Source organism: Colius striatus, chromosome 3, assembly GCF_028858725.1.
Source record: "Colius striatus isolate bColStr4 chromosome 3, bColStr4.1.hap1, whole genome shotgun sequence".
Taxonomy (NCBI): domain Eukaryota; kingdom Metazoa; phylum Chordata; class Aves; order Coliiformes; family Coliidae; genus Colius; species Colius striatus.
In genome coordinates, this window is record NC_084761.1 from 49925273 (window position 1) to 49951206 (window position 25934).

General features: G+C 38.5%; 1 protein-coding gene across 2 annotated transcripts in view; it reads right to left on the bottom strand.

Annotated features, from left to right (window-relative positions):
• CCSER1 (coiled-coil serine rich protein 1) overlaps positions 1–25934 on the bottom strand; it is a 690264-nt gene that overhangs the window by 291492 nt on the left and 372838 nt on the right. For both annotated transcript variants that reach the window (XM_061993283.1, XM_061993284.1), the window contains exon 8: positions 21729–21812. In XM_061993283.1, the coding sequence (XP_061849267.1) occupies positions 21729–21812 (84 nt within the window). The remainder of the gene's footprint in view (positions 1–21728; positions 21813–25934) is intronic.

A 25934-nucleotide genomic window follows, 5' to 3' on the forward strand; every position in this document is an offset into this window, starting at 1 on the left:
AGGACCTGGGAGCCTGGGGGAAGAGAGGAGCCCAAGCCAAAGCAGGTTTGCTGTCAGGACTTGTGTTCCTATAAAGAATCTACGCCGAAGCAGTCTGTTCTTGAAGGACTGTCTTCCTAGTGGATGACCCATGTTGGGGGGCAGTGTCTGAAGATCTGACCCCATGGGAGGGATCCCACATTATAGCAGGGGGACATGTGAGGAGGCCTCCCCCTGGGAAGAAGCAGCGGCAAAGTCCATCTGTCATGAACTGACCGCAACCCCCATCCCCATCACCTGTGCCACTCTGGGGGAAGGAAGGAGAGTCCTAGGAAGAAGAAGGGGAGTGGAGAGGTGTTTTAAGATTTGGTTTTATTTCTCATTCCCGTGCTCTGTTATGATTGCTCATTAAGAAATCAAACCATTTCTCCCCAAGCCAAGTCTGTTTTGCCCATGTCACTATCGGCAGAGTGATCTCCTTGTCCTTATTTCAACTGAGGAACCTCTTGTTATATTTTTCTCCCCCCGTCCAGTTTAGGAGGGGAAGTAATAGATGATTTGGTGGGCATTTGGCACCCAGATGGGACTAAACCACTGCAAAATCACAAATGCATCTCCTTGGCTTTGATTTGGAATTTGTTTTGGAATTGAGTTCCAATTATTTATTTGAAATTGGGTTCAATTTCTGACTAACAAATTTCTTCTTTCTTGAAAGCAGATATGTGCAAATCTCTTCAAGCCTTTCAAGACAATTTAAACTGATATTAACTGGGTGTTAATTTGCTCACAGAAGTGAAAACCACTAGACCTGCCTTGCTGACCTGGAGGTACTCTTCTCGATTATCACCTGAGCAGATTCAAAACTTAGCCATACTCCCAAAAATATTACAAAAGTCCATTAAAAAAAACCCCAAACAAACAAAAAAGCTTACTGGTGTGTAATGAATGGCCTTAAAAGGAGGCCCAATAAACCATCAGTTCTTTCTAGTCCTACTTCAAATGAAAATGAGCTCTTCCAAACCCCGCAAAATAACACCAAAAATATTTTAAATAAAAATTATCTACTACCTGAAAGATTGCACTAAAAATTTTTACAATATAAATATCTTGACTCCAAGGAGAGAAAAAACTTTTCACTATTTCTTTCAGAAGTCATCTGCAGAAAAGTATTAAACCTTGTGGAACTGCACAGAAAAAGCCTAGAACTGCTGAACTTTCATTTCTGCTGAACAAGAGAAGTCCCCACAGTGGTTTAAATGGAGTTAACCATTATATTTAACAGTATTTTAAAAGAATGACCCGAATAGCATGTATGCTCAGCCATACTTTTTTAAGAACAAATAAAAAAATCTTTTGTTAAATAGACTGTAGGGGATTCTGAGATGATCATTTGGAACTCGCGTCTTCTAAAGCTTAAAGGGTAATATGCTGTTTTAAATCCCTGTGACACCATGTTGCAGATCTCTCCTTACAAAGATAGCTTTATATCTCTCTAGGTACTCATTACAGGATATTCTGTATATATACAAAAAACCACTCTATTAAACTATAAAACTGTACTCTGTTCTTAGTGCTTTAGCTGCCTCTGCCCCTAGAGAATATACCTATCTTGTTTTGGGTTTTTTCGATCAAAAAGGTTCATGAAGACAATAATACAGATTTGGTAGGGTAAGCCTCCTTTGGATGACTATGGAACGTGCAAGCTACATTCTTTCTTTCATTCTTTTTATTCTCCCTCAAGTCTGAGTGGACACAAATATATGTAATTCTACTGTCTCATTACCAGGAGTCTGCAATACAAGTAGAATTTCATTTCTCTCCATAAAAAGAAATATCATACCATATCTAGCTTTCTAGTAACTCCTCTGTCAAAGTCAACATAACTGACTTGGTAAAACCTTTTTTTCCAATATAACTGAACATCTCCTTAAGCTGATGCTAGTGCCTAAAAACCACTCAAAGTCATTTCCTACCTAAGTTTCATTAAAGCTTATATGTGTTTTAATGCATTCCTGATTCCTCTTGGTGACAAAAATATTAGAGGATTCACTGCAGTTGCAGTGAAAAGGACAGTAATAATCACCTCCAACAGATGACCTTGTGAATAGAAGAGAAATTTTCTCTAGCATTCAAGTACAATTTTTTTAAAGTCTTCTCTAAAGGCCATCTGTCATTCTAGTTGATTTTGAGAGTGCTCTCTTATAGCTGCTATTGTATACTTCAGCTACCTTAAACCAAAAAGTCCCAGAGGAAAACGAAAGAATTACTAAACCTTTAAAATTAATTTATTGTTTTCCTAGTTTTCACTATGTGAAGCCTGAGAGATATCTTTGCCATTTTACTTCAGGAAGATTAGCTTTCAATTTCCTACACAAATGCTGGGGGAGAGAGAAGTTATGCATTATAGATAGCATTATGCCATTGTCAACCTTTTCCTTTCTTCACTTCTAGTGTGCTGTTAAAAATAACATCTTATTCTTTTGGCTACTTGGTTAATTACAAAAGAAGACACGCAACTTAGTTAATAGTGGCCTTTTTTGCACTCTTCTGTTTCCAACACAGTATACAAATAATCTTTAAATCAAAAGATGCAATCTGTTCTAATGGATGACAAAGTTGCCAACAATCTTTACATGAGGTATTGCATTAATACACCTGTCCATCAAAAGCATATTATTAACTAAGTGAAACATTCTTTTATTCTCCTACAAAATGGATACTTACACTTTTCCCCTCTAGGCATATAATGAAAGGACTTGCCGTAAATCTGCACAGCTCATCGGCATATCAAGTAGCTCAGCTTTTGTATGCCAGCTAAAGGCCCAGTCCTTACTGACAGATAAATCATCACAAGCAGAAATTAGAGTTTTCTTTCCTCTTACCATTTCACACTGCAGTTTTACAGATAAAAAGTGCATGTCAGAAAATTACTTTTTTTTCATTATGAAATAGCTTGATTTTGATTATAATAGACAAGCTTTCACTTAGGCAAATAAACAAAATAAATTCTATCTAAAAAAATCCCTAAACTTCTGGCTTCCTCTAAACAACATATGTGTGTATTAAATGCAAAGACAGTTGCCAGTAATGAAGCCTACATGAGAGCTTTCATGGCATGATTTAAGGTGCTTCCCAACCTTGTGTGAGAAACAGAAAATAGTTACTTTAGGGCTGGCACAAGGGAATGAGAAGATGACTACATTACTTCAAGTCCTACGATTAAGAGATTATATGGCTTTAATCCTAAGACATGAATGAGATGCTATCAATTTGTTTTCTATGCTGCATTGAAGTTCAAATGAGACACAATAGGGAATCAAGTCCAATGTACATGTTAACATACAGCTGACAACTGGAATTGTTAAATGCTAGTTTTTTTGAACACTGAAGTACTACACTTAAGCATGTCCATGCAATTCTCTCAAAATAGTTACATATGAAAAACCAAAGCAGAAAGCATTTCACAGAAAAATATCATTATTTTTACTTATTTTAGCATAAAAACAGATGAGCTGTGAAAGATGTCTCCTTTTACATGATCATTCTCAACTGCATTAATTAGTCATAAGTATAAAACTGTACTCCCATGCCCTCTGAGAAGTATAGCACTATTTATAGTACAATTCAGGAACCACTTCTTTGCACTGAGTGCCTAGCAGGAGACTAGAAACATTACAGGGCTCTACAATACTATTCTATGTTTTATTTACTCACATCAGTATATACAAGTACTAGCATCATGCAACACTAAAAGGGATGCTGGTGATTATTAGAAGTCCATGAAAAAAGTAAAAATCACAACCAAATGTTAAGTTACTAGGTTTGACATCCTTTAACATTCTTCACCAATAAACATTTCTAATTCTGCAGCCTGAAGTAATTACCAAGAAAACTGATCAAGACATTCTAAAGCATTCACAGAGATAAACTCATGTAACCTGTAAATGTGAGGCCCCTAAGACTCCTGTAAAGATGCTATTCCAGAAGTCACACATATGGTACAATACAGTTATGAAGAGATGTTCAGCAAAGTAAATGAGCAAATTTTTATTTACACTTTATATTGGCACTAGTGTTAAGTAGACAAAAAAGTCTGATAAGCATCCCAAAAGTTATCTTTCACAAAAGCTTCTTCCTCTGTACCTGGGCAGCAGCTCACCAGGGAGAGGTAAATAACTTCATCACCTTTCTAAACAAAATTCTTTATGTTGGTCAGCTCTATTAGCATGGGATATCCTTTTGTTAATGATGCTATATCAAGCCAAAAAACTACAAAGCATTATGTGCAAAGAGATAACACTGATCACAAAAATTATAACAGCAAGATAAAACCATTTAAAAAACCTCTTTTTTTGAGCAGTACATGCATACATGTAAGAGCAATGTCAACAGTAGCCTATAAATTTCACAAGTTGTATTGATCAAAGCTCTAGAAAAAGAAAGTGATACCACATTTGTTCTGAAAAGGGATCCCATAAACCTTCCGTGTGTTATTTTAAGAGGAAATCTCTCAATGTTTTTTTTTTAAGGGGAATCATCCTATACGGCAGAAACACCTATTTCACCTTCAAGTCAAACTTAGCTCAAGCTCACAATGAATCAAAGCCCTTCCTATCTACTAGATGATGACTGAGTTATGTAAAATGTGCTGAATTCTGCTTCTACTAGGCAGGCATCTATATCACCAAATCACTTGTCATTAATATCCACCCTCCATACAATCTAATCAACCCAAGGAAAAATTAAATGAACAAGCAGTTGGACTTGACTCTTTTATGTCAAGTGATAATTCTCACATCAATAAAGAGGTATATAAAAACATAGGAGAATAAAATTAATGCATAATATTTGGTGCTTGTGAGAAATAGGTTCATTTTTTTAATCTACACTTACACTTTTCCAAAGGCCTCTGGATGGCTAAATAGAGCTAAAAATATAATTGTTATTAAAATTTGCACAAATACTTCATCAATACAACTGATGTATGCTTGTCTGAAGCAGAACTCTTTACTTATTATTTAATCTCTCTTTACTTGAACTTTCTCTGACATGCCATGAATAGATGTTTTTTAAAGCAGATCTTAATTTTAAAGCAGAACTTATTTGCATGAAAAAATAAGCCCTGCACTATTAGAGCTTATTTATATTTCCAAACAGACTGACAGCAAACAGGAGAGCTTGATTCCATTTTATTTAACAGTATTTCTAACAATCATACTATGTATACTTTTAACCTTTTCCTGTCTTGAGTCTTCCTTTTTCTGTTTGTTTCTTTAAAGTACATGAATCTATTTAGAGAAGGAAATACTACAGTAACTGGTAGAAAAGATGCTGTTTGTAATGGACATTTCTGAGTGATGTTAATGTCTCAGTCTCACAGCTAAACATTGGATTTCAACGGCATCTTTCCCAATTGAAAAACTAATATTTGAACTTGTCCACTACTATAAAGAAAATATACTTCAGCCATACATCAGACATGGTCCCAATTCTCTATCCTGGCCTGAATCTGTATTTTATAGTTTCTTAAATACTAAGTTCCTAAACAGCAGTTTGACATCTGTTATCATTAGAAGACATGCTAAGAGTCTGATAACTAGCTAGATTTTTGGGTATCACCCACAAGAGATAAAGATCATGTGTTCAGTTAGCTCAGTACTCCTTAAAATATAATAATTTGATTAATAATTTTATTATGATGGAATATGATTATGATATTGAATAATATTACTTATGCTCAGACCAGAAGTTTAACAGTATGAGAGGCTACCATGCCAAGAACATAACCAGAAAACGGCTTGAACTGTTTTTTACCTTATAAGCAGTGCTGTGCAGGCTGCATCTGAAAATACAGGGTTTTGGGAACTCTAGTATGAGAGAATGCAAACTAGAGAGAATGCTGGCCACTAAGATGGTGAATCAAATGACATACTGGAAGAAGCTAAGGGAACTGGGTTTGTTTAATCTGAAGAAAGGAAAAGTAAAGGGGAATCTATTTTCTTTCTTCCACTATCAAATAGTGTATAGAGAAGAAGCAGCTAGATCCTACTCAGATGAGAACAGAGAAAAGCAAAGAGGAACTACACATTTGCAATGAGAGAGCACTTACTGGATATAAGAAAAAACCAAAATTCTTCACAGGACTAGTTAGACAGGTCATTCAAGGAGGCTGCAGTTTCTGTCCCTGGAAAATTTCAACACATGGCCAGAAGAAGTCCTGAACAATTTGGTCTAACTTTGAAGTGAAAGTCTGCTTTGAGCCAGAAAGGTCTTTCTCACCTAAACCACCCATTATTGGAATGAATGTGGTTTTGTTTGAGCAGTTTCTGCTAAGAAGCTTGTCTGGTAGGCTACACACAGGTTTTGTTTCTTTATGTTTTTTCAGTAGTTTTTGAAACACTACTTCCTGCCTCTATGCCAATACATAAAGAAGTCGTGACTGTTTGGTATAGTGTTTCAATAACAAGGGGGATTAAAGATATTAAAAAAAAAAACCATCAGATGACTTAGATTTGCTATACAAGCCTGCTGGAAGATGTGAAAGCTAATAAATTGCTTTATATATATATATTATGTTGTGCAGCTGGTCTTAGAGAGCAATGGTTGGCTTTTATTTTATGGGTTTTTTTTCTCTCAGTAGGCTTTGGATGGGGATTTATGTTCAATTGAACACAATAATTGAGCAAAGAATGCATAAGGAAAGATGGAAGAGCCCTAATATGAAACGTTTGTAGGTCCGTACTACTGAATTGCAGAATTGCAATTCAATTACCTGTATCAACAACTCTCTAGCCACATGGTCACTGCTAGGCTTTTTGCTTTATCTACTACTTCTTGTACTACATTTTATGTATTCCTTATCAGTATCAATTCCTTATCCCTAACCTCCCTATTAGGGACTTCACGTATATGAGGGGTTTTAGTAACTCATGAATAATGCAGCTTCATGATTCTGTAAAGGTTATATACATTTTGCGCTTTCCAGTTCATTGTTGCCTTACTGGCTAAGAACTAGCACTTTCTCCCTGCCTCCTCAATCTGCTTATGTGATTCTGCAGAAGAAACAGATTTTGGTAATAACAACATATGTGAAAAAAAGCTCTCTGCTTTCTACTTCTTAAATTTTGCTGGCTAAGCAGAATAATCTGTAAATTTTAGGTTTAAAAGTCAAGAGAAACAGACATACATTACTAATGAAGATCAAATACTACTAAAGATATCTTAAGCTACTTGAGGCAGAAAGAAGATGATAAATCACATCATTCTAGTGGTTCTGAATTGGAAGGAGAAAAAAAAAAGTAAACACATTTGTCCTTCAAGGACTGAATTCCATTTCCATAAATTAAACTAGATACAACAAAATAAATTGCACAAAATTCCAGTCTACTAAGCTTCCTTATTCACACTGGCTAAGTGAGGGTCATTTGCACAGAAAGTTCTATAGGTTAAGCACATCTACATTTGCAGCGGTCTTAAAAGGTGGATAAAGTGACAACTTAAAGATCCCCAGTTCTCTTCCTTACCACCCTTCCCTTCAGAAGCTCTCACCCTGGTCTTGACAGCACAGTTCAGTTGAAAAATAAAATGAGCTCCCCCGCTGCTTTAGATCATCCTTTAATTGCACCTCTTTTTATTTTTACAGCCTATTAACTTGAGCTCCTCCACAAGCATATCAACCAGACTGGAATGTTTAGTTTATTTTCTTCCTTCTCAACACCGTGCGATTAGCATGGGAGTTACATTTTTCCTTCCTGAAACAATAACAATGCAGCATCCTATTGCCCAACTAGCACTGTTTGCTGAAACTCCCATTTGTAAGCTGGAACACAAATACCACACTGAGAAAGTCTGGTTTTATAAAGTCCTTCATTGATAAACAGGATTTAAACTCCTGCATTGCCCGTACACCAATGCACACAGCCTGGGGAATAAGCAGGAGGAATTGGAGATAGGGGTGAGGATGCAGGGCCATGACAACATTGCTATTACTGAGACATGGCAGGACAGCTCACACGACTGGAGCACAGCCGTGGAGGGCTATGTATTGTTTAGGAAAGACAGGCCAATGAGACAAGGAGGTAGAGTTGCTCTCTATGTGAGAGAACGATTAGAGTGCATTGAGCTCTGCCTGGGTGGGGATGAGGGGCAAGTTGAGTGCTTATGGGTGAAAATTAAGGGGCAGGGTAAGGTAGGTGATGCTGCTGTAGGAGTTTGCTACAGGACACCTGGTCAGGAGGAAGAAGTGGATGAGGCCTTCTACAAAAAGCTGAGAGTTGCCTCACAGTCATAATCCTTGGTCCTCATGGGGAACTTCAACCACCCTGATATTTGCTGGCAAGGTCACACAGCCAAGCACACGCAGTCCAGGAGGTTCCAAAGATTGTTGACAATTTCCTGTCACAGGTGATTTAGGAACCAATGAGGAGGGGTTGTGCTGCTGGACTTGGTGCTGACAAACAAGGAGGGTCTGGTTGGGGATGTGAAGATTGGAGGCAACCTTGGCTGCAGTGTCCATGAGATGGTAGAGTTCAGGATCCTGTGTGGAAGAGGCAGGATGCAAAGCAGGACCATGACCTTGGATTTCAGGTGAGCTGACTTTGGCCTCTTCAAAGACCTGCTTGGACAGATCTCATGGGATAAGATCCTAGAAGGCAGAAGTGCCCAAGAGAGTTGGTTGATCTTCAAGCACTACTTCCTCCAAGCCCAAGATCAGTGTGTCCCAACATGCAGAAAAGTGAGGAAAGGAGGCAGGAGGCCTCCACGGATGAACAAGGATCTGCTGAGACAACTCAGGGAGAAAGCTGCCATCTATGAGAGGTGGAAACAGGGCCTGATTTCTTGGTAAGAGTATAGGAACTTTGCATGCAGAGCACGCAGAGTTGCAATCAGGAAGGCTAAAGCCCTTTTAGAATTAAATCTGGCCAAGAAAGTTAAGGAAAACAAAAAGTGTTTTTTTCAGATACTTCAGCAGCAAAAGGAAAATTAGGGGGAATGTGGGCCCACTGCTGAACACAGAGGGTGCCCTGGTGACCAAGGATGCAGAGAAGGTTGAACTACTGAATGCCTTCTTTGCTTTGGTCTTTACAGTCAAGGCTGGCCCTCGGGAAGCCCAGTCTAGCAAGGATAGTTGGATGGTCTGCACAACAGAGGACTTACCCTGGGTGGGTGAGGAAGAGGTTAAAGACTAGTTGGCCAAGCGTAAGGCTCATAAGTCCTGATGAGATGCATCCAAGAGTACTGAGGGAGCTGGCTGATGTGATTGCTAAGCCTCTCTCCATCGTTTTTGAACAATCATGGAGGACAGGTGAGGTGCCTGAGGACTGGAGAAAGGCCAATGTCACTCCAGGCTTCAAAAAGGGCAGCAAGGATGACCCATGAATCTACAGGCTGGTCAGACTCAGCTCCATGCCTGGAAAGGTGATGGAACAACTCACTCTGAATGTTGTCACTAAACATATGAAGGAAAAGTTGGTTATCAGGGAGAGTCAACATGAACTCACCAAAGGGAAACCCTGTTTGACCAACCCGATATCCTTCTGTGACGGCATAACTGGCTGGCAAGATGAGAGGAGAGCAGTGGATGTCATCTATCTTGACTTCAGCAAGGCTTTTGACATTGTCTCCCATAATAACCTCATCAGAAAGCTCAGGCAGTGTGGCTTGGATAAGTGGACGGTGAGGTGGATCAAGAACTGCTTGAATGACAGAGCCCAGAGGGTGGGGATTGATCCGCTGGAGAGCAGCTCTGCAGAGAGAGATCTGGGAGTCCTGGTTGATGATAAACTAACCATGAGCCAGCAGTGTGCCTTCGTGGCCAAGAAGGCCAATGGCCAGCAGGTCAAGGGAGGTTCTGCTCCCCCTGTACTCTGCCCTGGTGAAGCCCCTTCTGGAGTCCTGTGTTCAGTTCTGGGCTCCCCAGCTCAAGAGGAACAGAGAACTTCAGGAGAGAGTGCAGCGCAGGGCCACCAAGATGATCAGGGGACTAGAAAGATCTTTCTTGTGAGGAAAGGTGGCAGGAACTGGGGCTGTTTAGTCTGGATAAGAGGAGACTGCAGGGGGGATCTCATTAATATTTACAAGTATGTAAATGGTGGATGTCAGGAGGTTGGGGCATCCTTTTTTTCTATTGTACCTATTGACAGGACAGGGGTAATGGACAAAAGTTGGAATATAAAAAGTTTAACTTAAGGAAAAACTTCTTTCCTGTGAGTGTGAGGGAGCCCTGGCAGAGGCTTCCCAGCAACAGTGTAAAGTCTCCTTCTTTTCAGGTCTTCTAAACCTGCCTGGACACGTTCCTGTGGGACCTGATCTTGGTGGACCTGCTTTAGCAGGGGTGATTAGAGTAGATGATCACTAATGGTCCCTTCAAACCCCTACCATTCTATTATTCTATGACAATGAGTGAATTCAGGTAGATACTACAGCCTACAAACTCTATTACACTTCCTGTAAACCAGAAGAGCTACCTTTGAGAAAAATAATATAATCTGTAAGTGAAATTGGAAAACATAAGATAAATGTCTTGCATTATTATTAGATAACTCCAAAATATGTTAAGCAACTTTCAAACATACTCAATAATTACTAAACAATATTTCTTAAAAAAAAGAAAAACAAAACAACCAAATCCAAACATATATATTTTAACTCTATATTTTGAACTCGACAAAGAATAGTAAGAATCAATTAATTGGTTTTATTTCACTAGCTATATAGAACAATCTGATAAAAAAAATCCATAATTGAATATGCTAGAGAAACCAAATAAATGCATAACATGTGAGATTAGTTTACTATTAACCAGTAGCTTATTTTCTTCTTGTAATTCAAATGTAATATATGGTTAAAAGACAATAAGATCACTGGGTTTTATTTGATTTCCTGACAATGACCACACATTACCTTTTTATCTTCTTCTAAATTAAGATACAAAGGAGTATAAAAAGCTCAAGCAGTTAAACTATCAAAGCATCAAAAAATATGAAAGGAGATAACTTTGGTAATATTTTTGTAAAGAAATTTACCAGAGAAAGTAGAAATTTGCAAGCTAGCTTTCTGCTAGAACACTAGTCAGGCTTCTGTATATAGTCTTGTAATGTGCTGTTTATCAATGCTATCCCACATGTCACTTTTTACTACCATTCACAATGAATGCATCACAGTGCTTCTGTCTGCCTCCTCCTTGAACATCAATGAAGTCTTTGTACATCACTGCCTATTTCACCAAATCCCCAGTTTAAATACAGAGTAATAAACAGGTACTTTCTGAAATCTTTGCCACAGGATCCATCCCCCTCTTGTTATATTAAGATACTGGTGAAAACCCACTAAGAGAGTCAAGAAATACAAGGAAGAATTTCTTAACTGTGAGGGTGATGGAACATTGGAACAGGCTGTCCAGATGGGTTGTTGAATATCCTTCTCTGAAGACATTCCAAATCCACCTGGACAAGTTCCTGTGTGACCTACTCTAGGTGGTCCTGTTTTGGCAGGGAGTGTGGACTAGATGATCTTTCAAGGTTCCTTCCAGGTCTCGAGATTCTGTGAGTTAAAAGTATTACAGCTCAACATCAACCAGAACAACTGAGCTTGAAAATGGTAGCAGCTTCTACTCAAAACCCTGAATCAGGCATCAAGTCAAACTTCTCAAACAATTCATAAAACATGCACATGACATGCAATGCATGGTTTCTACAGAAGAGTGAACAATATTTTAAAAGACAAAGAAAAATGTAGGAAATAAAAAAGCACAAAAATGACCCAAAGGGGAACACTAGAGAGCTGGATGGAAGAAAGAGGCTTGGCACTGAGACTAAAACCTACCTCTCGCTGTTAGATTTCTACTGTGCTAAAAAAAATCCCCAACACCCACCTCCTCCACTGAATTCTCTGAAACAGCACCACTTCCAGTACCTATCCAGCATCAGCATACTCCTCACTTATTCTAATGAAAATAATAAGACACCTAAGATGATGATTAGCTATTCAGATCCAGAAGATCAATAATAATTTATTCTATAAAATTCACTTCTAAGTATGGAAAAATTTTTCACTTTGGTATCTCCAACACTTCCACTTCCTGGCCTCTAGACTAACTCAGTCTGAAACAACTATGGAAAAAGTCATTTTTGCCATCCAAAAATTGGAAGAGATAACAGAAATACATTCCTAATTTCAGAGGTAAGGTTTCACATAGATAAACTGGGTATACAGTAGCACCTTCTATGAATGTTACAGTGAAATTCCTCATATACCTCTTCCAGCTCTAAGCACAACTTAAAATCACTGAAGACTGTCACTGGAAGAAATCAGAGGACCTGAAAAAGCATTTAACCACCCTTTGAACCATCCAATATTCATGATGACAGGACATAAAAAGTATCTTCAGCTACAAAGTACTCAGTCTTTGAAATAGACATTAAACGAAGCCTCTTAAATCTCTTGTACCTCAAATAACATTTTTTCCTTATATACAAACTGAAATTAAGTAATAAGTGAATGACAAAAAATCAACATCATCAAAACTTGGAGAGAATCTATGGAGTCAGTTTCTGTGAAGCAATATTAGTGAGATCTAACAAATAATTTAAATCAGCTAATTTCATGTTAGGTTATTTATTTAAGAAAGGGCAGAGATTGTAGTTCAGCTTTTCAGTGTCTAAAGAGTTTCCCAGTCTTTCTATCAATGTTTGTTCAAGTAATTGCTTACTACTTTTCTTTCTGAAAACTACACATTATTCTTAATTTCTGATGTTTGCTAAACCAGTGTGTATAACCTGTGTTTTCTGTGAGCCATGGTCAAGCGCAGCAAAGAAAACTAGACACTAAATTATAATGGGGTGGGGAAGGGGGTAGGGGGCAGCACAACACATTAGTCTTATACTACATTCCCAGTGAACTGTACAAACAAATATCTCCACATCTTTGAAAGTAAAAAAAAGAAAGAAAAAAAGAAAATTCCCAACTAGAAAATTAATTACTAGAAGAAACAACAGTACAAACGTTCATTAAACATTGCTGTGTGGAGCTGAGGAAAAAGCACTTATTAACCTGAAATTCATCTACATCTGATGACTACAGTAAAACTATGTCACATAGATGCCTTTAGCTATATATTGAAGCTGTTAAATCATACAAATGTAACTGCTGATCTGAAGAAGCAAAACAAGCTTTCCAGCATATGTGTATTTGTTTTTAAGCAACATTACTTAATTTTGCTTTTATAAACACAGATAATGCAATGTCATCATGTTAGACGATACTGCCAGCAGCCATTTTCATGCAAGCTCAAATTTCAGTATTTCTTTGCAAATGTATCCAATATCAGGAATATAGAGTCATGTCAAGGAACAGTACATTTTCATATTTTTAGCCAACTGTTGCTCTACAATCATCTTTGTCATAAAAATGTTATCAATTCTTGAGCGGAAAGTAATTATCAAGAAACATACTGAATAAGAGAGCCAGTGTGCGTGTGTGAACACATACATTTTTCAGTAAATACGTACATGTTTCTATATATACATATCTCTGTCTGTGTATTTGTGTGAGCATGCACACATATGTATATATGAAAAACAAACTGAGTTCAAAAAAATCCAGGATTCTGAGCAATCAAAAAGTCACATTAGCTCACACTAGCTCTTTACTGCCTTCTTCATATCGTCTATTCCTAACACTTATAAAACAACACAGGTTTTTACTTTGTCCTAGTTACTCAACATTTCTTGGTACAAATCCTGGTTTGCACCACACAATCTCACCTTGTAAATCTTAGGTGAAGACTGCTACCGTTAGACACTCAGGTGAGACATAGCAGCTTAGCTCCACATTGCTCCAAGGACACAGGACTAGTTTGACCTTGACATAGCCATTGAATCATAGAATCACAGAATAATTTTGGTTGGAAAAGACCGTTGAGATCATCAAGTCCAACCATAAACTTAACATTGTCAAGCCCACCACTAAACCATGTCCCTCAACATCTCATCTACACGTCTTTTAAATATCTCTAGGTACTGGGACTCCACCACCGCCCTGGGCAGCCTGTGCCAGTGTCTAACAACGCTGTCAGTGAAAAAGTTCTTCCTAATCTCCAATCTAAAACTCCCCTGGCACAAGGAGAAATTCAAATCTCTAAAAACACATCATTGAAAAGTATGACAAATCTACAAAAGTTAATAACTGTAACACATGGTATCTTCCTTGCTACCACACCAAGACACTCATTTCCATTTGTCCTAAAATTAAGCTCTTGTTGGCTATCATTGTATCTTCTTTAGAATTAAAAGAGAGTAAATCAAATTGGTTTAAAATGTTACATGGAACAAAACAAACAAAAAAAAAAAAGAATGGTGACATTGAGATCTTCTTTTTGTCTTTCACATAAACCAAAAAGTGAAGTTCTCTGAGATTTCAGAGTAAGGTCAGATCACACTTGCCTTTGTACTAAAAGACCTGTCAGTAAAACTCTGCATGTCTCAAGAAACCAGCAGTCTAGAAGCGATACTGCTGCCAAAGACAAGCAGATGCCATGCCTTATTGTTAAAGGAGCATAAGTCTCAGTGCTGTGTCTCAAGGGAAACTTTGAACAAATTTTGTATTTTAGATTTGCTCACTTCTGCAGTGTTATTTTTATGAAATACTCAGAAGTACAATCTCAGTGAGACTAGGAAGACACTACTCCACGCTAGTGACATAATCATTCATCTATGCCAAGCACCATGATATGACAAAGGATTGTGACAGGGTCTTAAACTCGTATGCAAAATCCCCTCCACAAGTGCCAAGAAATATTAAAGATCCTATCCAACTGGCAGCTTTTCACCAAGGGACTAGCGTAGACAAGGAATCAGAGTCTAATCCCCACTGTGTGTCATAGGATATTGCCACTTTCAAACTCCATGTCTCTCTTGTGGAACTGATTCAGAGAGTAATTACAGTTCAGATAAGCCTTTTCTGGAATATATGCAGTTAATTCTCTTGTAAAAAAAAAGGGAAAAGAATCCTGACACTTTAATAATGTTTAAGTACACCTAATCTATTTCTCTTCTGCTCCTAATGTTTCCTAAATATACGGAAGAAAGAGGATTTGAAAGTACTTAAAACTGCCTGTTCTTATGTAAATCTTCATGGGTCTGTAATATCCCCTCATAAAATAGCCAACACGAAGTAAGACTATAAACCAGCAGAGCAAGTGAGTGTAAAGATTAATCTAGATCTTAAACTTTTTTTAATGTAGGTACTATTACTCTTTTCAAATAGGAATTATCTCATTTGTTTGAAATTTCAAGGTGAACATTTTAAAATTTTCACATTTTGTGGGTTTTTTTTCCTAACCATTAAAAAGATGGTATTTACCATCAGTTCAGGAATTTGTTTTTCCAAATCTCACTCTTAACCTGTCAAAACAAAACAAGTTGTGATTTTAAGACCGTATAGTTCAAGGCATCTATATTACTATAACTACATTTTGAGGTGCTTTTTACACTTAACCCAAGTGTCTTTCACAAACAGTTCATAAGGACAATTCAAGTGCACCTCAGGCTTTCTGTTTCACTTCAAAGCTGGATAACAAGTACTTATCTTCAGGATACTTCAAAACTGCAGTAATTGTCTAATTGACCATTACTGAAATGAAGCTACAGAAAAGACCTAAGCTTATCACCATTCTGCTCCCCAGGAATACCCAATATTTAGGAAACACAGAAAAAAAACCCCAACAAACTCAACCAGTATTTAGGAAACACAGAAAAAATCCCCAACAATCTCAACCAAAAGAACTCCAACCCAAAATAGTGAACAAAAAAAAAAAAAAAAACCAAATCAAACCAAACAGACTCCACCTGCCCATCCCCAAAAATCATTTAATATAAATTTTAGACAAGAAAGCAGAAGTTGTTTACAATTTGCAAAGATGAAAAGGCCCAGCCAAACAAACAAACAAAAGTCATGTTTTGTGGAGTTGATTCAGGAGTATCTAGTCCTAAAGCATTAATTTCTACAGCTTTCAGTAAAGCTGACTTAGATAGCACTGTACCTAGCTATTCCATAAATGTAAAATGACTAATATTTGAGGAAGAGCCACTTTCACAGTAGAAAAATGTCTCCAACAGCTGGGCCAGAAGAGGAATTCATTTCCTGACCTAACTTTGCCTCTAATTCCACTCAGAATCCACCCAAACCACTTCATTTTTTGGTTCGGTTTTTTTTTTGATGTTACACCACAGGACACATTGCACAGGGAAATCAAGGTTGAAAGGATAATATCAACATTCATTTTTCCACATGAATGTTGCTGTACCAATGGCAACAGTAGAATAAATGTTACTGTAAGAAGCATTCAGTTATTTTTGTCACTAGACCATGAAAATATTTTCCACTTAAAGTCACCATGCTGCAGTGAAAAAAGATTGATTTGGAAAATGTACATGAAGATGCAGTTACAGAGTTGGATAGGAGACAGCTGAGGTTTCAAACATATTTATATGTCTAATGAAAATGAAGACTGTCATTTATTTTGTTTATTTTAGGGGAAAAAAAAATAAGAGCAAGTGAATGACTGCTTTTACCAGTCTGCAGAATTAATTCACTTTGTTTCTTTGATTTTCTGTATAAGAAGATATTTTCACGAACAAGCACAGGTTTGAGACAAAGAGATGCTTTGAACCCATATTTTAAGTTCCTGCTCAGATTCACCATTTCCAAGGAGCAGTTTTAAGAGTCTGACATCTTGGAAGTCAATCTTTCCTCCAATACCAAGCAGACATTTTTCAGGAGATAATGAGAAAATAGATGAATTCCCCTGCTCTGACTACTTATATTTTTTTTCTCCAAAAATGGACAGACATACTTCTGGTGACTGAGAAGGTCAATTAAAAACTATCAATAAAAAGAGAACAATAATAACAAAAAAATTGGTCCGGGATTACTTTTCTTAGTTGTTTGCTTCTAGGTAGCTGAGGGCTTCTTACATTTCATCACAGAATCACAGAATCGTAGAATGGTAGTGTTGGAAGGGATCTTTAGAGATCATCTAGTCCAACCCTCCTGCAGAAACAGGTCCACCTAGATCAGGTCGCATAGGAACATGTCCAGGTGGGTCTTGAAGGCCTCCAAGGAAAGAGCCTCCACAACCCCTCTGGCAGCCTGTGCCAGGGCTCCCTCACCCTCACAGTGAAATAGTTTTTTGTCATATTTAAATTGAACTTTTTGTGCTCCAGCTTCTCCCATTACCCCTTGTACTGTTGCTAGCTACAATAGAAAAAAGGGATGCCCCAGCCTCCTAACATCCATCATTTGTAAATATTTGTAAATATTAATGAGATCCCCCCTCAGCCTCCAAGATACAAAGTCTCAGATATCCTTTGTATCTTGGTCTTGTAGCTGAATGTCTAAACTCTTATTTTCATTCCACAAAGACTTTCTCCCTTCAAGAGCTAGACAGCAATTAGGAAAAAGTCTAGCTGCAGGTGCAGCGAAGCTTCATCAGCTTAGACCAAGTAAGCTTGCACTCTGTTGACATTTTCTACCACCAGCTCTGTTCAAGTTCTCCTTCACAGAGCACTCAAATGTATTAGAAATACTTATCTAAAAGTATTTGAAACATAAAGGAAATCAAAGGGAGAGAGAATAGGGCTATTAGAAAACCCTAGAAAAACTACAGAAAAGAAATAAAAGCTATTTTAGAGTGGAAGGTAACTTTAGGTTAGTTGTACAGTTCTGCAGAAAAACTAATTAACCAAGAGCTTTAAATCTACATTCAAACATTCACCTTTACGGAAAACCAGAAGGAAAGTACAGATTTTCATGTACTTCTCTCAAGAAGTACAAAACTGACTCCCACTCATATTGTTTTTTATGTTAAAGTGCTATCTCTGAATTAAAACCATGATGCCACAATTTTAAGATACAGGTTGTATTTACAACTGTTACATTTCCATATCCTGAATGACAATGGAACATGGTTTGCACTAAGATATAAGAGTAAAAATGGCAGTTATCCATTGAAGGCTATGTCTGTTAATATATGGTAGCTAAGTGAACCAAACTGGGAGGACTGGCTGATTCCCCAGAAGGCTGTGCTGCCATTCAGCGAGATCTCGACCAGCTTGAGAGTTTGGGCAGAGAGGAACCTCATGAAGTTCAACAAGGACAAGTGCAGAGTCCTGCACCTGGGGAGGAACAACCTCATGCACTACTACACACTAGGGACTGACCTGGTGGAGAGCAGTTCTCTGGAGACCTGGGAGCCCTGATTGATAATAAACTAAACATGAGCCAGCAATATGTACTTGTGGACAAGAAGGCCAATGACATTCTGAGATGCATCAAAGAGAGTGTGGCCAGATCAAGGGACATCCTCTTCACTCTCTACTGTGCCCTGGTGAGGTCTCATCTGGAGTCCTGTGTGTAGTTCTGGGGTCCCCAGCTCAAGAGGGACAGAGAACTTCTGGAGAGAGTCCAATGTAGAGTCACCAAGATGATCAGGGGACTGGAGCATCTTCCTTATGAGGAAAGGCTGCAAGTTCTGGGGCTGTTTAGCCTAGAGAAGACTGAGGGGGGTTCTCATTAATATTTACAAGTATCTAAATGTTGGATGTCAGGAGTCTGGGGCATCCCTTTTTTCTGTTGCACCTATTGACAGGACAAGGGATAATGGGATGAAGCTGGAACACAAAAAGTTCCATTCAAACATAAGAAAAAACTATTTTATTGTGAGGGTGAGGGAGCCCTGGCACAGGCTGCCCAGGGAGAGTATGGAGCTTCCTTCCTTGAAGGTCTTCAAGACCCGCCTGGACACATTTCTGTGTGACATGATCTAGGTGAATCTGCTTCTGCAGGGGGGTTGGACTAGATAATCTCTAAAGGTCCCTTCCAATCCCTACTACTCTATGATTCTATGATTCTTTGAAGTGAAAAGGCATACAGTTTCATTAGTCAAAAATTATTGTTCTACATCTGTAAACATTCAGTTTCATATCATTTACAGTCTTACAAACACATAAATAACTGTCAGATTTGCAGAATATTAAAGCACATTTTGCGTCAGTTTTTGGCCAGTTTTATATAAGTGAAAAAATAATTTCTAACAGCATTTTCTTGCAATCATTTCAATTTTACTTCATTTTTAACAGGTCTAAAAAGAAAACTTACCTTCCCTGAATAGTTCACTCCACACAGCTCTTTAAAGCACCTCAAGTAATAAAGAGCAAGCCACATACAGCCCCCGTTAGGCAGGCAAGGAAATAAAAAAAATAGGATTGCAACCTCTGCCCAGCACCTGGCATGGCTTCCTTAGACTGCAGGATGGTGTGCAAATGTGCAGTAGGCACTTCACCTGAAGGCCAGGGGACCTGCAAAAAGCCCCAGGGCAAACCAGAGGGGGAACCTGAATATATCTTTTGGTTGGCCTCAGTATTTAACAGTGCATGGTGGCAAGCTCAGGGCACCCTTGTGAAGAGGACACTGGATATGCAGTGCAAGAGGTGGTGGCCAGGTAGACTGGAATCCTCCTGCTCTTCAGAGGACTTCAAGTTGCATCCTCAGCCTCATACAGGCTTCAGTGAAACAACAGGAGCTCATGGTAAATATATGGAGACATATTAGATGCTTAAGATCAGATCAGTTGCTGGAAAGAGCTGCTTCATAGCTGCCTAACTTCAGAGCACAGAAGCCTAAGCTGCGTAGGTACTTCCCCTTTTGAGGTCTTTCAGTAAGCAGATTTTAGTTTAGTGATCACATAGATGCTAACAAAATGTTACAGCCACTTTGTTTCCAGAAGACTATCAAAACGTTTTGGTTCTGGCACAAATTCTAAGTCTGCTTTTAGCTACTAGTCTGTCACTTTAATTCTAGCTGCTCTAGAAGTCCTTGCAGCTCTTCCAACATCACATCCTTAAACATATGACCCCTCCAACTTTTTAAAGATGAAGAGTATTGCAGGGGAATACACAGTAGAGTTTAAAAAAAATGCATAGATGGACATAGCTAGCATATTGACTTACACACCTTAAGCAAAAACAATACCTTTTTCCAATCCTGTGGGCACCCACTACCCCCTTTTTTTTTTTCCTTTGCTAGGTTTCATAGCTTTTAGTCCAGCTTCTGTCATATTCATCTCCCAGTCTAGCTTTATTTAGTTCAATAACAGTAAATGAGATATACTGAGTCCTTTCAAAATATAACTTAAATTACTAAATATGATCTCAAGATTGTCATTTGTACTCTTTTTTAGAAGTCCTAGAGTACCAAAATTGGTCAGTTAATAATGGATTAAATCCATGATACTTACTTTCAATTTTATGGAAATTCTTATTTCACGACCCTGGGAAGATGTACTTTTCTGTCTTATGAGGTACAAAGAACTAATTTACTCTTGAGACTTCTTTCTGCAACTGACACATATACAGATGAACTTTGACAAGCTAGCAGTAAATGAGCTACAGCTCACTGTATCAATACGGGATAATTTTACACTGACAAAGTTGTCGACCAGTTAAATAGCATATGTTCTGAACCAGACTGATATAAAATTAATGCTCTAGGAATGTGCAGAAGCTTGATGTTCCCTGTGTCCCATTTTGTCATCTAATTTTAGATAATAATTACATAATATATCATTTCTTAATGTAGCCAAATATGAAGCAAAGAATATTGATGACCTGTATTTATTTTGCAATGTTAATACAGCAAAGGAATCTCTCATCCTTGAGTGGCATTACATTTTTCCTATGCAACTTGAAACTTACCTACTTGTGCTGGTTTAAAAGTATACTGGTGGTTTTGGTTAGCATATAAAAGATGCAGTAATGGATGGTCCTGAATTCATTCACAGCATTCAGTTCTGAGCTAGCCACCAGGCATGAGACAGAAAAGCACAAAAAGCCCCTGAGCTAGATCAGCTAATTAAGATCTAATTAGGGAAACAACCCTACCTCCCAAAAGCTGCTTATACAAAGTCCTAGCTGCCTGCACATCTGTAGCTTCCATGGAAGCAATGTAGGTGCTGAACTTCATCAATGTGGTGACCCTACAAGCTTTCTCTCTAGTCTTTATGTTCTCTATGAGAGAAGAGGCTGAAAAATCTGTCTTTTCTTGAAAAATACTGAAGACATATATGCTTTAACCATGTTCAATCAAAAAAGAATTTTAAAATTACATTAGTACAACCTTAATAGGACAATAAAATGCATTTTCATGTGTCTGGGCTTTTTAATTGCTGTATCATGTATTTCATCTCAGACACTGCACAGTATTCTGACTAATCTTAAAATGGTAGTACTCAAGCACTTAGTAGCACAAATACTAAGGAATGGTTCAGTAAGTGTAAGAATGTTATTTTATTTAAATTAAAAGATATGTATTAAGAGGAAAAAGGTATTTCATTTTCTACTGAACAATCTTGTAGATGTAAAAAACAGCTCATGGGAGAAGTAGTCACAGTTCACCAGCATGTGCACCTGGCCCTTCAAGATTTCTGGCATGTGTATACAGTGCTATGCTACTTCTCTGACCCTGCGAGACAACTGTCAACACAATCTTTTCAAAGAAGCTTCTACTAGCAGTGAATCTATCTAGTAGCCACTTCAGAGGCTGACAAATCCCTAGAAATGTATAGTGTTATCAGTGTTTATCTGAATTACTAACATAGCCCTAGGCTAGCTACTCTGTGGTGGGTGTGAAATTGTATTTCTTTAATTTGTGGTCTCAGGTAAATGAACCTGAAGCTAATTGCTGCTTCTGCTTACCAGCTCCTCACGAAGTTGTGCTATGAGTTCATCCCTCTCCTTCAGCTGCAGCTTCAGCACTGAGCATTCATCTTTTATTCCATCCTACAAAAAACATCAAAAGAGATGTTATAATAGGCTTAACGATTTTACTTTGCTCTTGCCAAGAAAAGGCTGTTTCACATAGTGTGAGATAATTACATTCAAGTAATGAAACTCAATTCTCCTTTGTCATGTGTGGTATTTTCAATAACGTATTCTAAGTTGCTGCATAAACAAATTAATGCATCCAAAGACATTATATAGAAATGTGAATAGCTCCCTGTACAGAAATCCATTTCATTGTTTTCTGAATCTTTTAGGCCTTTTTACTGAAGATCTTATCAGGTCATTCCTTTCCACTTAAGGAATGGCTATGAAAAGTTATAATTTTGCTCACAAAAAACAACATTAGAGGAATATCAATTTAGAAGCTCTTGATCTTGGAGAAGATGAAAAAGAAAGCACAATAGCATACACCGTTTGTCTCACACCAGTCAAAACAGCAGCAATTCTGATATTAACTGGGTGGAGGAAAGAACACAGTTACCACTTAGGCATATAACCATTAACTTGCATGAAAATGAACGTAATAGTTAAGACTGTAGCCAACTCAAGTCCTTGAGGCAGTCTGCAAGCTGCCTCCAGGCAATTTCATGAGCTCATGTAAGTGTAAACACCTTATTTGGTGAAAGAATTTCAATCACATATTTTTGTTTTGTTCTGATAAATAAAATGACTGAACTGTTGAAGAATAAACCCCCAAGAAACTAATAGCCAATGAGCTGGTCATACAGCTATGTGGTGGTTTAACTCTGTCTGGGTGCCAGGTGCCCACCAAAGCCGTTCTATCACTCCCACTCCTCAGCTGGACAGGAGGAGAGAGCAGTGTAACAAATGGCTTGTGAGCTAAGGACAGAGAGATCAGTCAGTAATTACCATCACGGGCAAAAAAGACTCAACTTGGGGAGAAATGGTTCAATTTATTAACAAACAATCAAAACAGAGGAAGGAAATGAGAATTAAAAATTGAACCTTAAAACACCCCTTCCCACTCCTTCCTGGGTTTTCTACCTTCTCCTAGAAGAGTAGGGGGATGGGAAACATGGGTTATGATCAACTCATCACAAATGGACTTTGCTGCACCTTCCTCTCAGGTGGAGGCCTCCTCATATTTCCCTTGGTACAATGTGGGATCCCTCCCACAGGAGACAGTCCTCTATGAACTTCTCCAATGTGGGTCCTTCCCAAAGGATACAGTTCTCCACAAACTTCTCCAATGTAAGTCTCATCCACAGGGTGCAGTTCTTCATGAACTGCTCCAAGGTGGATCTCATCTACAGGAAAAGAGTCCTTCAAGAATAAACTGCTCCAGCATGGGTCCTCTGTGGGGTCACAAGACCTGACAGAAAACCTAGTCCAGCATGGGCTCCTCTCTCCCCATGAATTCTCAGGTCCTGTCAGGAACTTGCTCCAGCGTGAGCTTCCTACAGAGGCACTGCCTCCTTCAGGCATCCACCTGCTCTGGCGTGGGGTCTTCCATGGGCTGCAAGTGGATTTCTGCTCCCCAGCAGTCCTCCACGGACTTCAGCAGCAAGACCTGCCCCACCATGGGCTGCACCACAGGTCACAGGCGGGTCTCTCTTCTAGTGCCTGAGCACCTCCTCCCCCTCCTTCTCACTGACCTTGGTATCTGTGAAAATGTTGTTCTCATATTCCCACTCTGTTCTTCTGCTGCCACTTAGCAACTGTACTGCAACTTCATCCTCTTCTAAAACATGTTAATCACAGAGGTGTTATCACCATCACTAATTGGCTTCACCTTGGTCAGAGGCAGGTCCATCTTACAGCTGACTGGCATTGGCCCTATCAGATACAGAGGAAGCTTCTGGCAGCCTTTTTTAAAGAAGCCACCCTTGTAGCCCCTCTCTACCAAAATCTGGCCACACAAACCCACTACCAACTATAAATGCAGAATTAGATCCATATATCATTTTCGTACAAAGATATATTTACAAAGTCTGGGAGATTTACTAGTTTGGAATATTATTTTCACAAACAAACCTCAAGCTGTACAAGAAAACTTTTTGAAATATGGTGATATTTGCATAACAGTTTAAAAATAAGAAAATTGGATCTCTAGCTCACAGATGGCAACAAGTATAAGAGTGCAGAGATTTAGACGGTGAAGAGCTCAGGAATTCAAAAGGGTATAACCAGTGTTACAAACTTGAGCTCTGATGGTATTGTGTACAAATATGAGACAAAGAAGTAAAGGGTGTGAAGTTCATTTTCCTCCATAAAAAAGTCAGTTATAATAATTATCTTTAAAAGTAATCATATTTCTCATTATCCAATCTAACAGAATTGGAAGAAGAAATGAGATACATATAAACCCCCAAATATTTACAGCTACACCACTTCTGGCAGACAGATAATGAACCTGCTTACACAGATCTCCCAAAAGACTCAAATTTAGAAAAAAAGCCCAGAACTTGCACTATCTCTTTTAGGAAGAAACAGGTAATTTTCTTTGCTATATGCCATAGCAGTATTTTACTCACTACCTACTAATAGATTGCTGTTCAGGAATGTTAGCTAAAAATAAAATACCAGCACATCCCAGAATATAGCATTTAGCACATTTTTGTTAGCAAAAGTATCTGCTTATTAAAAATATGGTTTAAGGTATCAAGAACTTCACAGTTTATAAAAGTGAAGTCTTTATTTTTTTTAAAGATTTTTAGTGCTGTGGCATTAGCTATAATACTTCAACTTCTAGTTACATTATTCTGAGTTCCTTATGTCAGCACAGTTTCACATTGTCATTTTTCCTAATTTTCATTTTTTAACTTAAAAAAGAAAAATACACTGTAGAAGAAGAGAAACAACAAGGGCTAAGGTGATTTTTCCCTTGTCTTGCCACTTATCAGTGAAACAGATTAACACTTACTAGTGTGATATCTGTTTCTTGCAAGCAAATACCCTACATTGCCAGTTCTCATACAGACCATTGCAGCTCAGTAAAAGCACATCGTGCGATTTCTGTGGGACTCACTGTGCTGGGATACATGAGACTTGGAAGGCTGGGGTCACACCCTTCATGCATTTGCCAGCTGTAGAGAAAATAATACCTATTGTTTCCACTCCTTACTTAGCTTAATACCCAAAAATTACTTAGGTTAGCAGTTAGGTAAACTTACTTGAGGAATACAGGTGCTATAATCATTGCTACTAAATTGAAGACTTCATCCGCACCCAATCAACTCAGCAGGGATATTCCTGCTGTACAGCCACATCAATGCACAGGAAGGAGTTACCCAGAATTGTGTAGTAAAAAGCAAATGCTAGCAATTCCAAAATGTTTATGCTACTGTTTAATAAAAGAGGTATTAATAGTGAACTGTTGGGCAAACTCAAGTGGAAGAAGAGAGTCCATATGGAGGAAGAGATAGCCACTTGGGATGAATATAAGACTGTTGTCAGAGGATGTAGGAAGGCAACTAGGAAAGCCAAAGCGTCATTAGAGTTGTCCCTTGCAAGGGAGGTCAAGGACAACAAGAAAGGTTTCTTCAAATACATTGCAGATAAAACCAATGCCAGAGGCAATGTAGACCCACTGTTGAATGAGACGGGTGCCCTGGTGACAGGATACAGAGAAGGCAGAGTTACTGAATGCCTTCTCTGCCTCTGTCTATACTGCTGGAGACTGTCCTCAGGAGCCCCAGGCTCCAGGGGAAGTCAGGTTAAAGGAGTTTTGTTTAGTTGGTGAGGACTGAGTTAAGGATCAGTTGAGCAATCTGGATGTACATAAATCCGTGGGCCCTGATGGGATGCACCTGCAGGTGCTGAGGGAGCTGGCGGGAATCATTGCTAAACCACTCTCCATCATCTTCAGTAAGTCATGGAGAACAGGAGAGGTGTCTGAGGACTGGAGAAAGACCAATGTCACTCCAGTCTTCAAAAAGGGTAAGAAGGAAAAGCTGGGTAACTACAGACTGGTCAGCCTCACCTCCATCCCTGGAAAGGTGATGGAATGACTTATCTTAGGTGCTGTCTCCAGGCATTTAAAGGACAAGAGGGTCATTGGCAGCAGTCAACATGGCTTTACCAAGGGGAAGTCATGTTTGACCAAACCGATAGACTTTTATAAAGATGTAACCAGGTGGATAGATGGTGTTAGTGCAG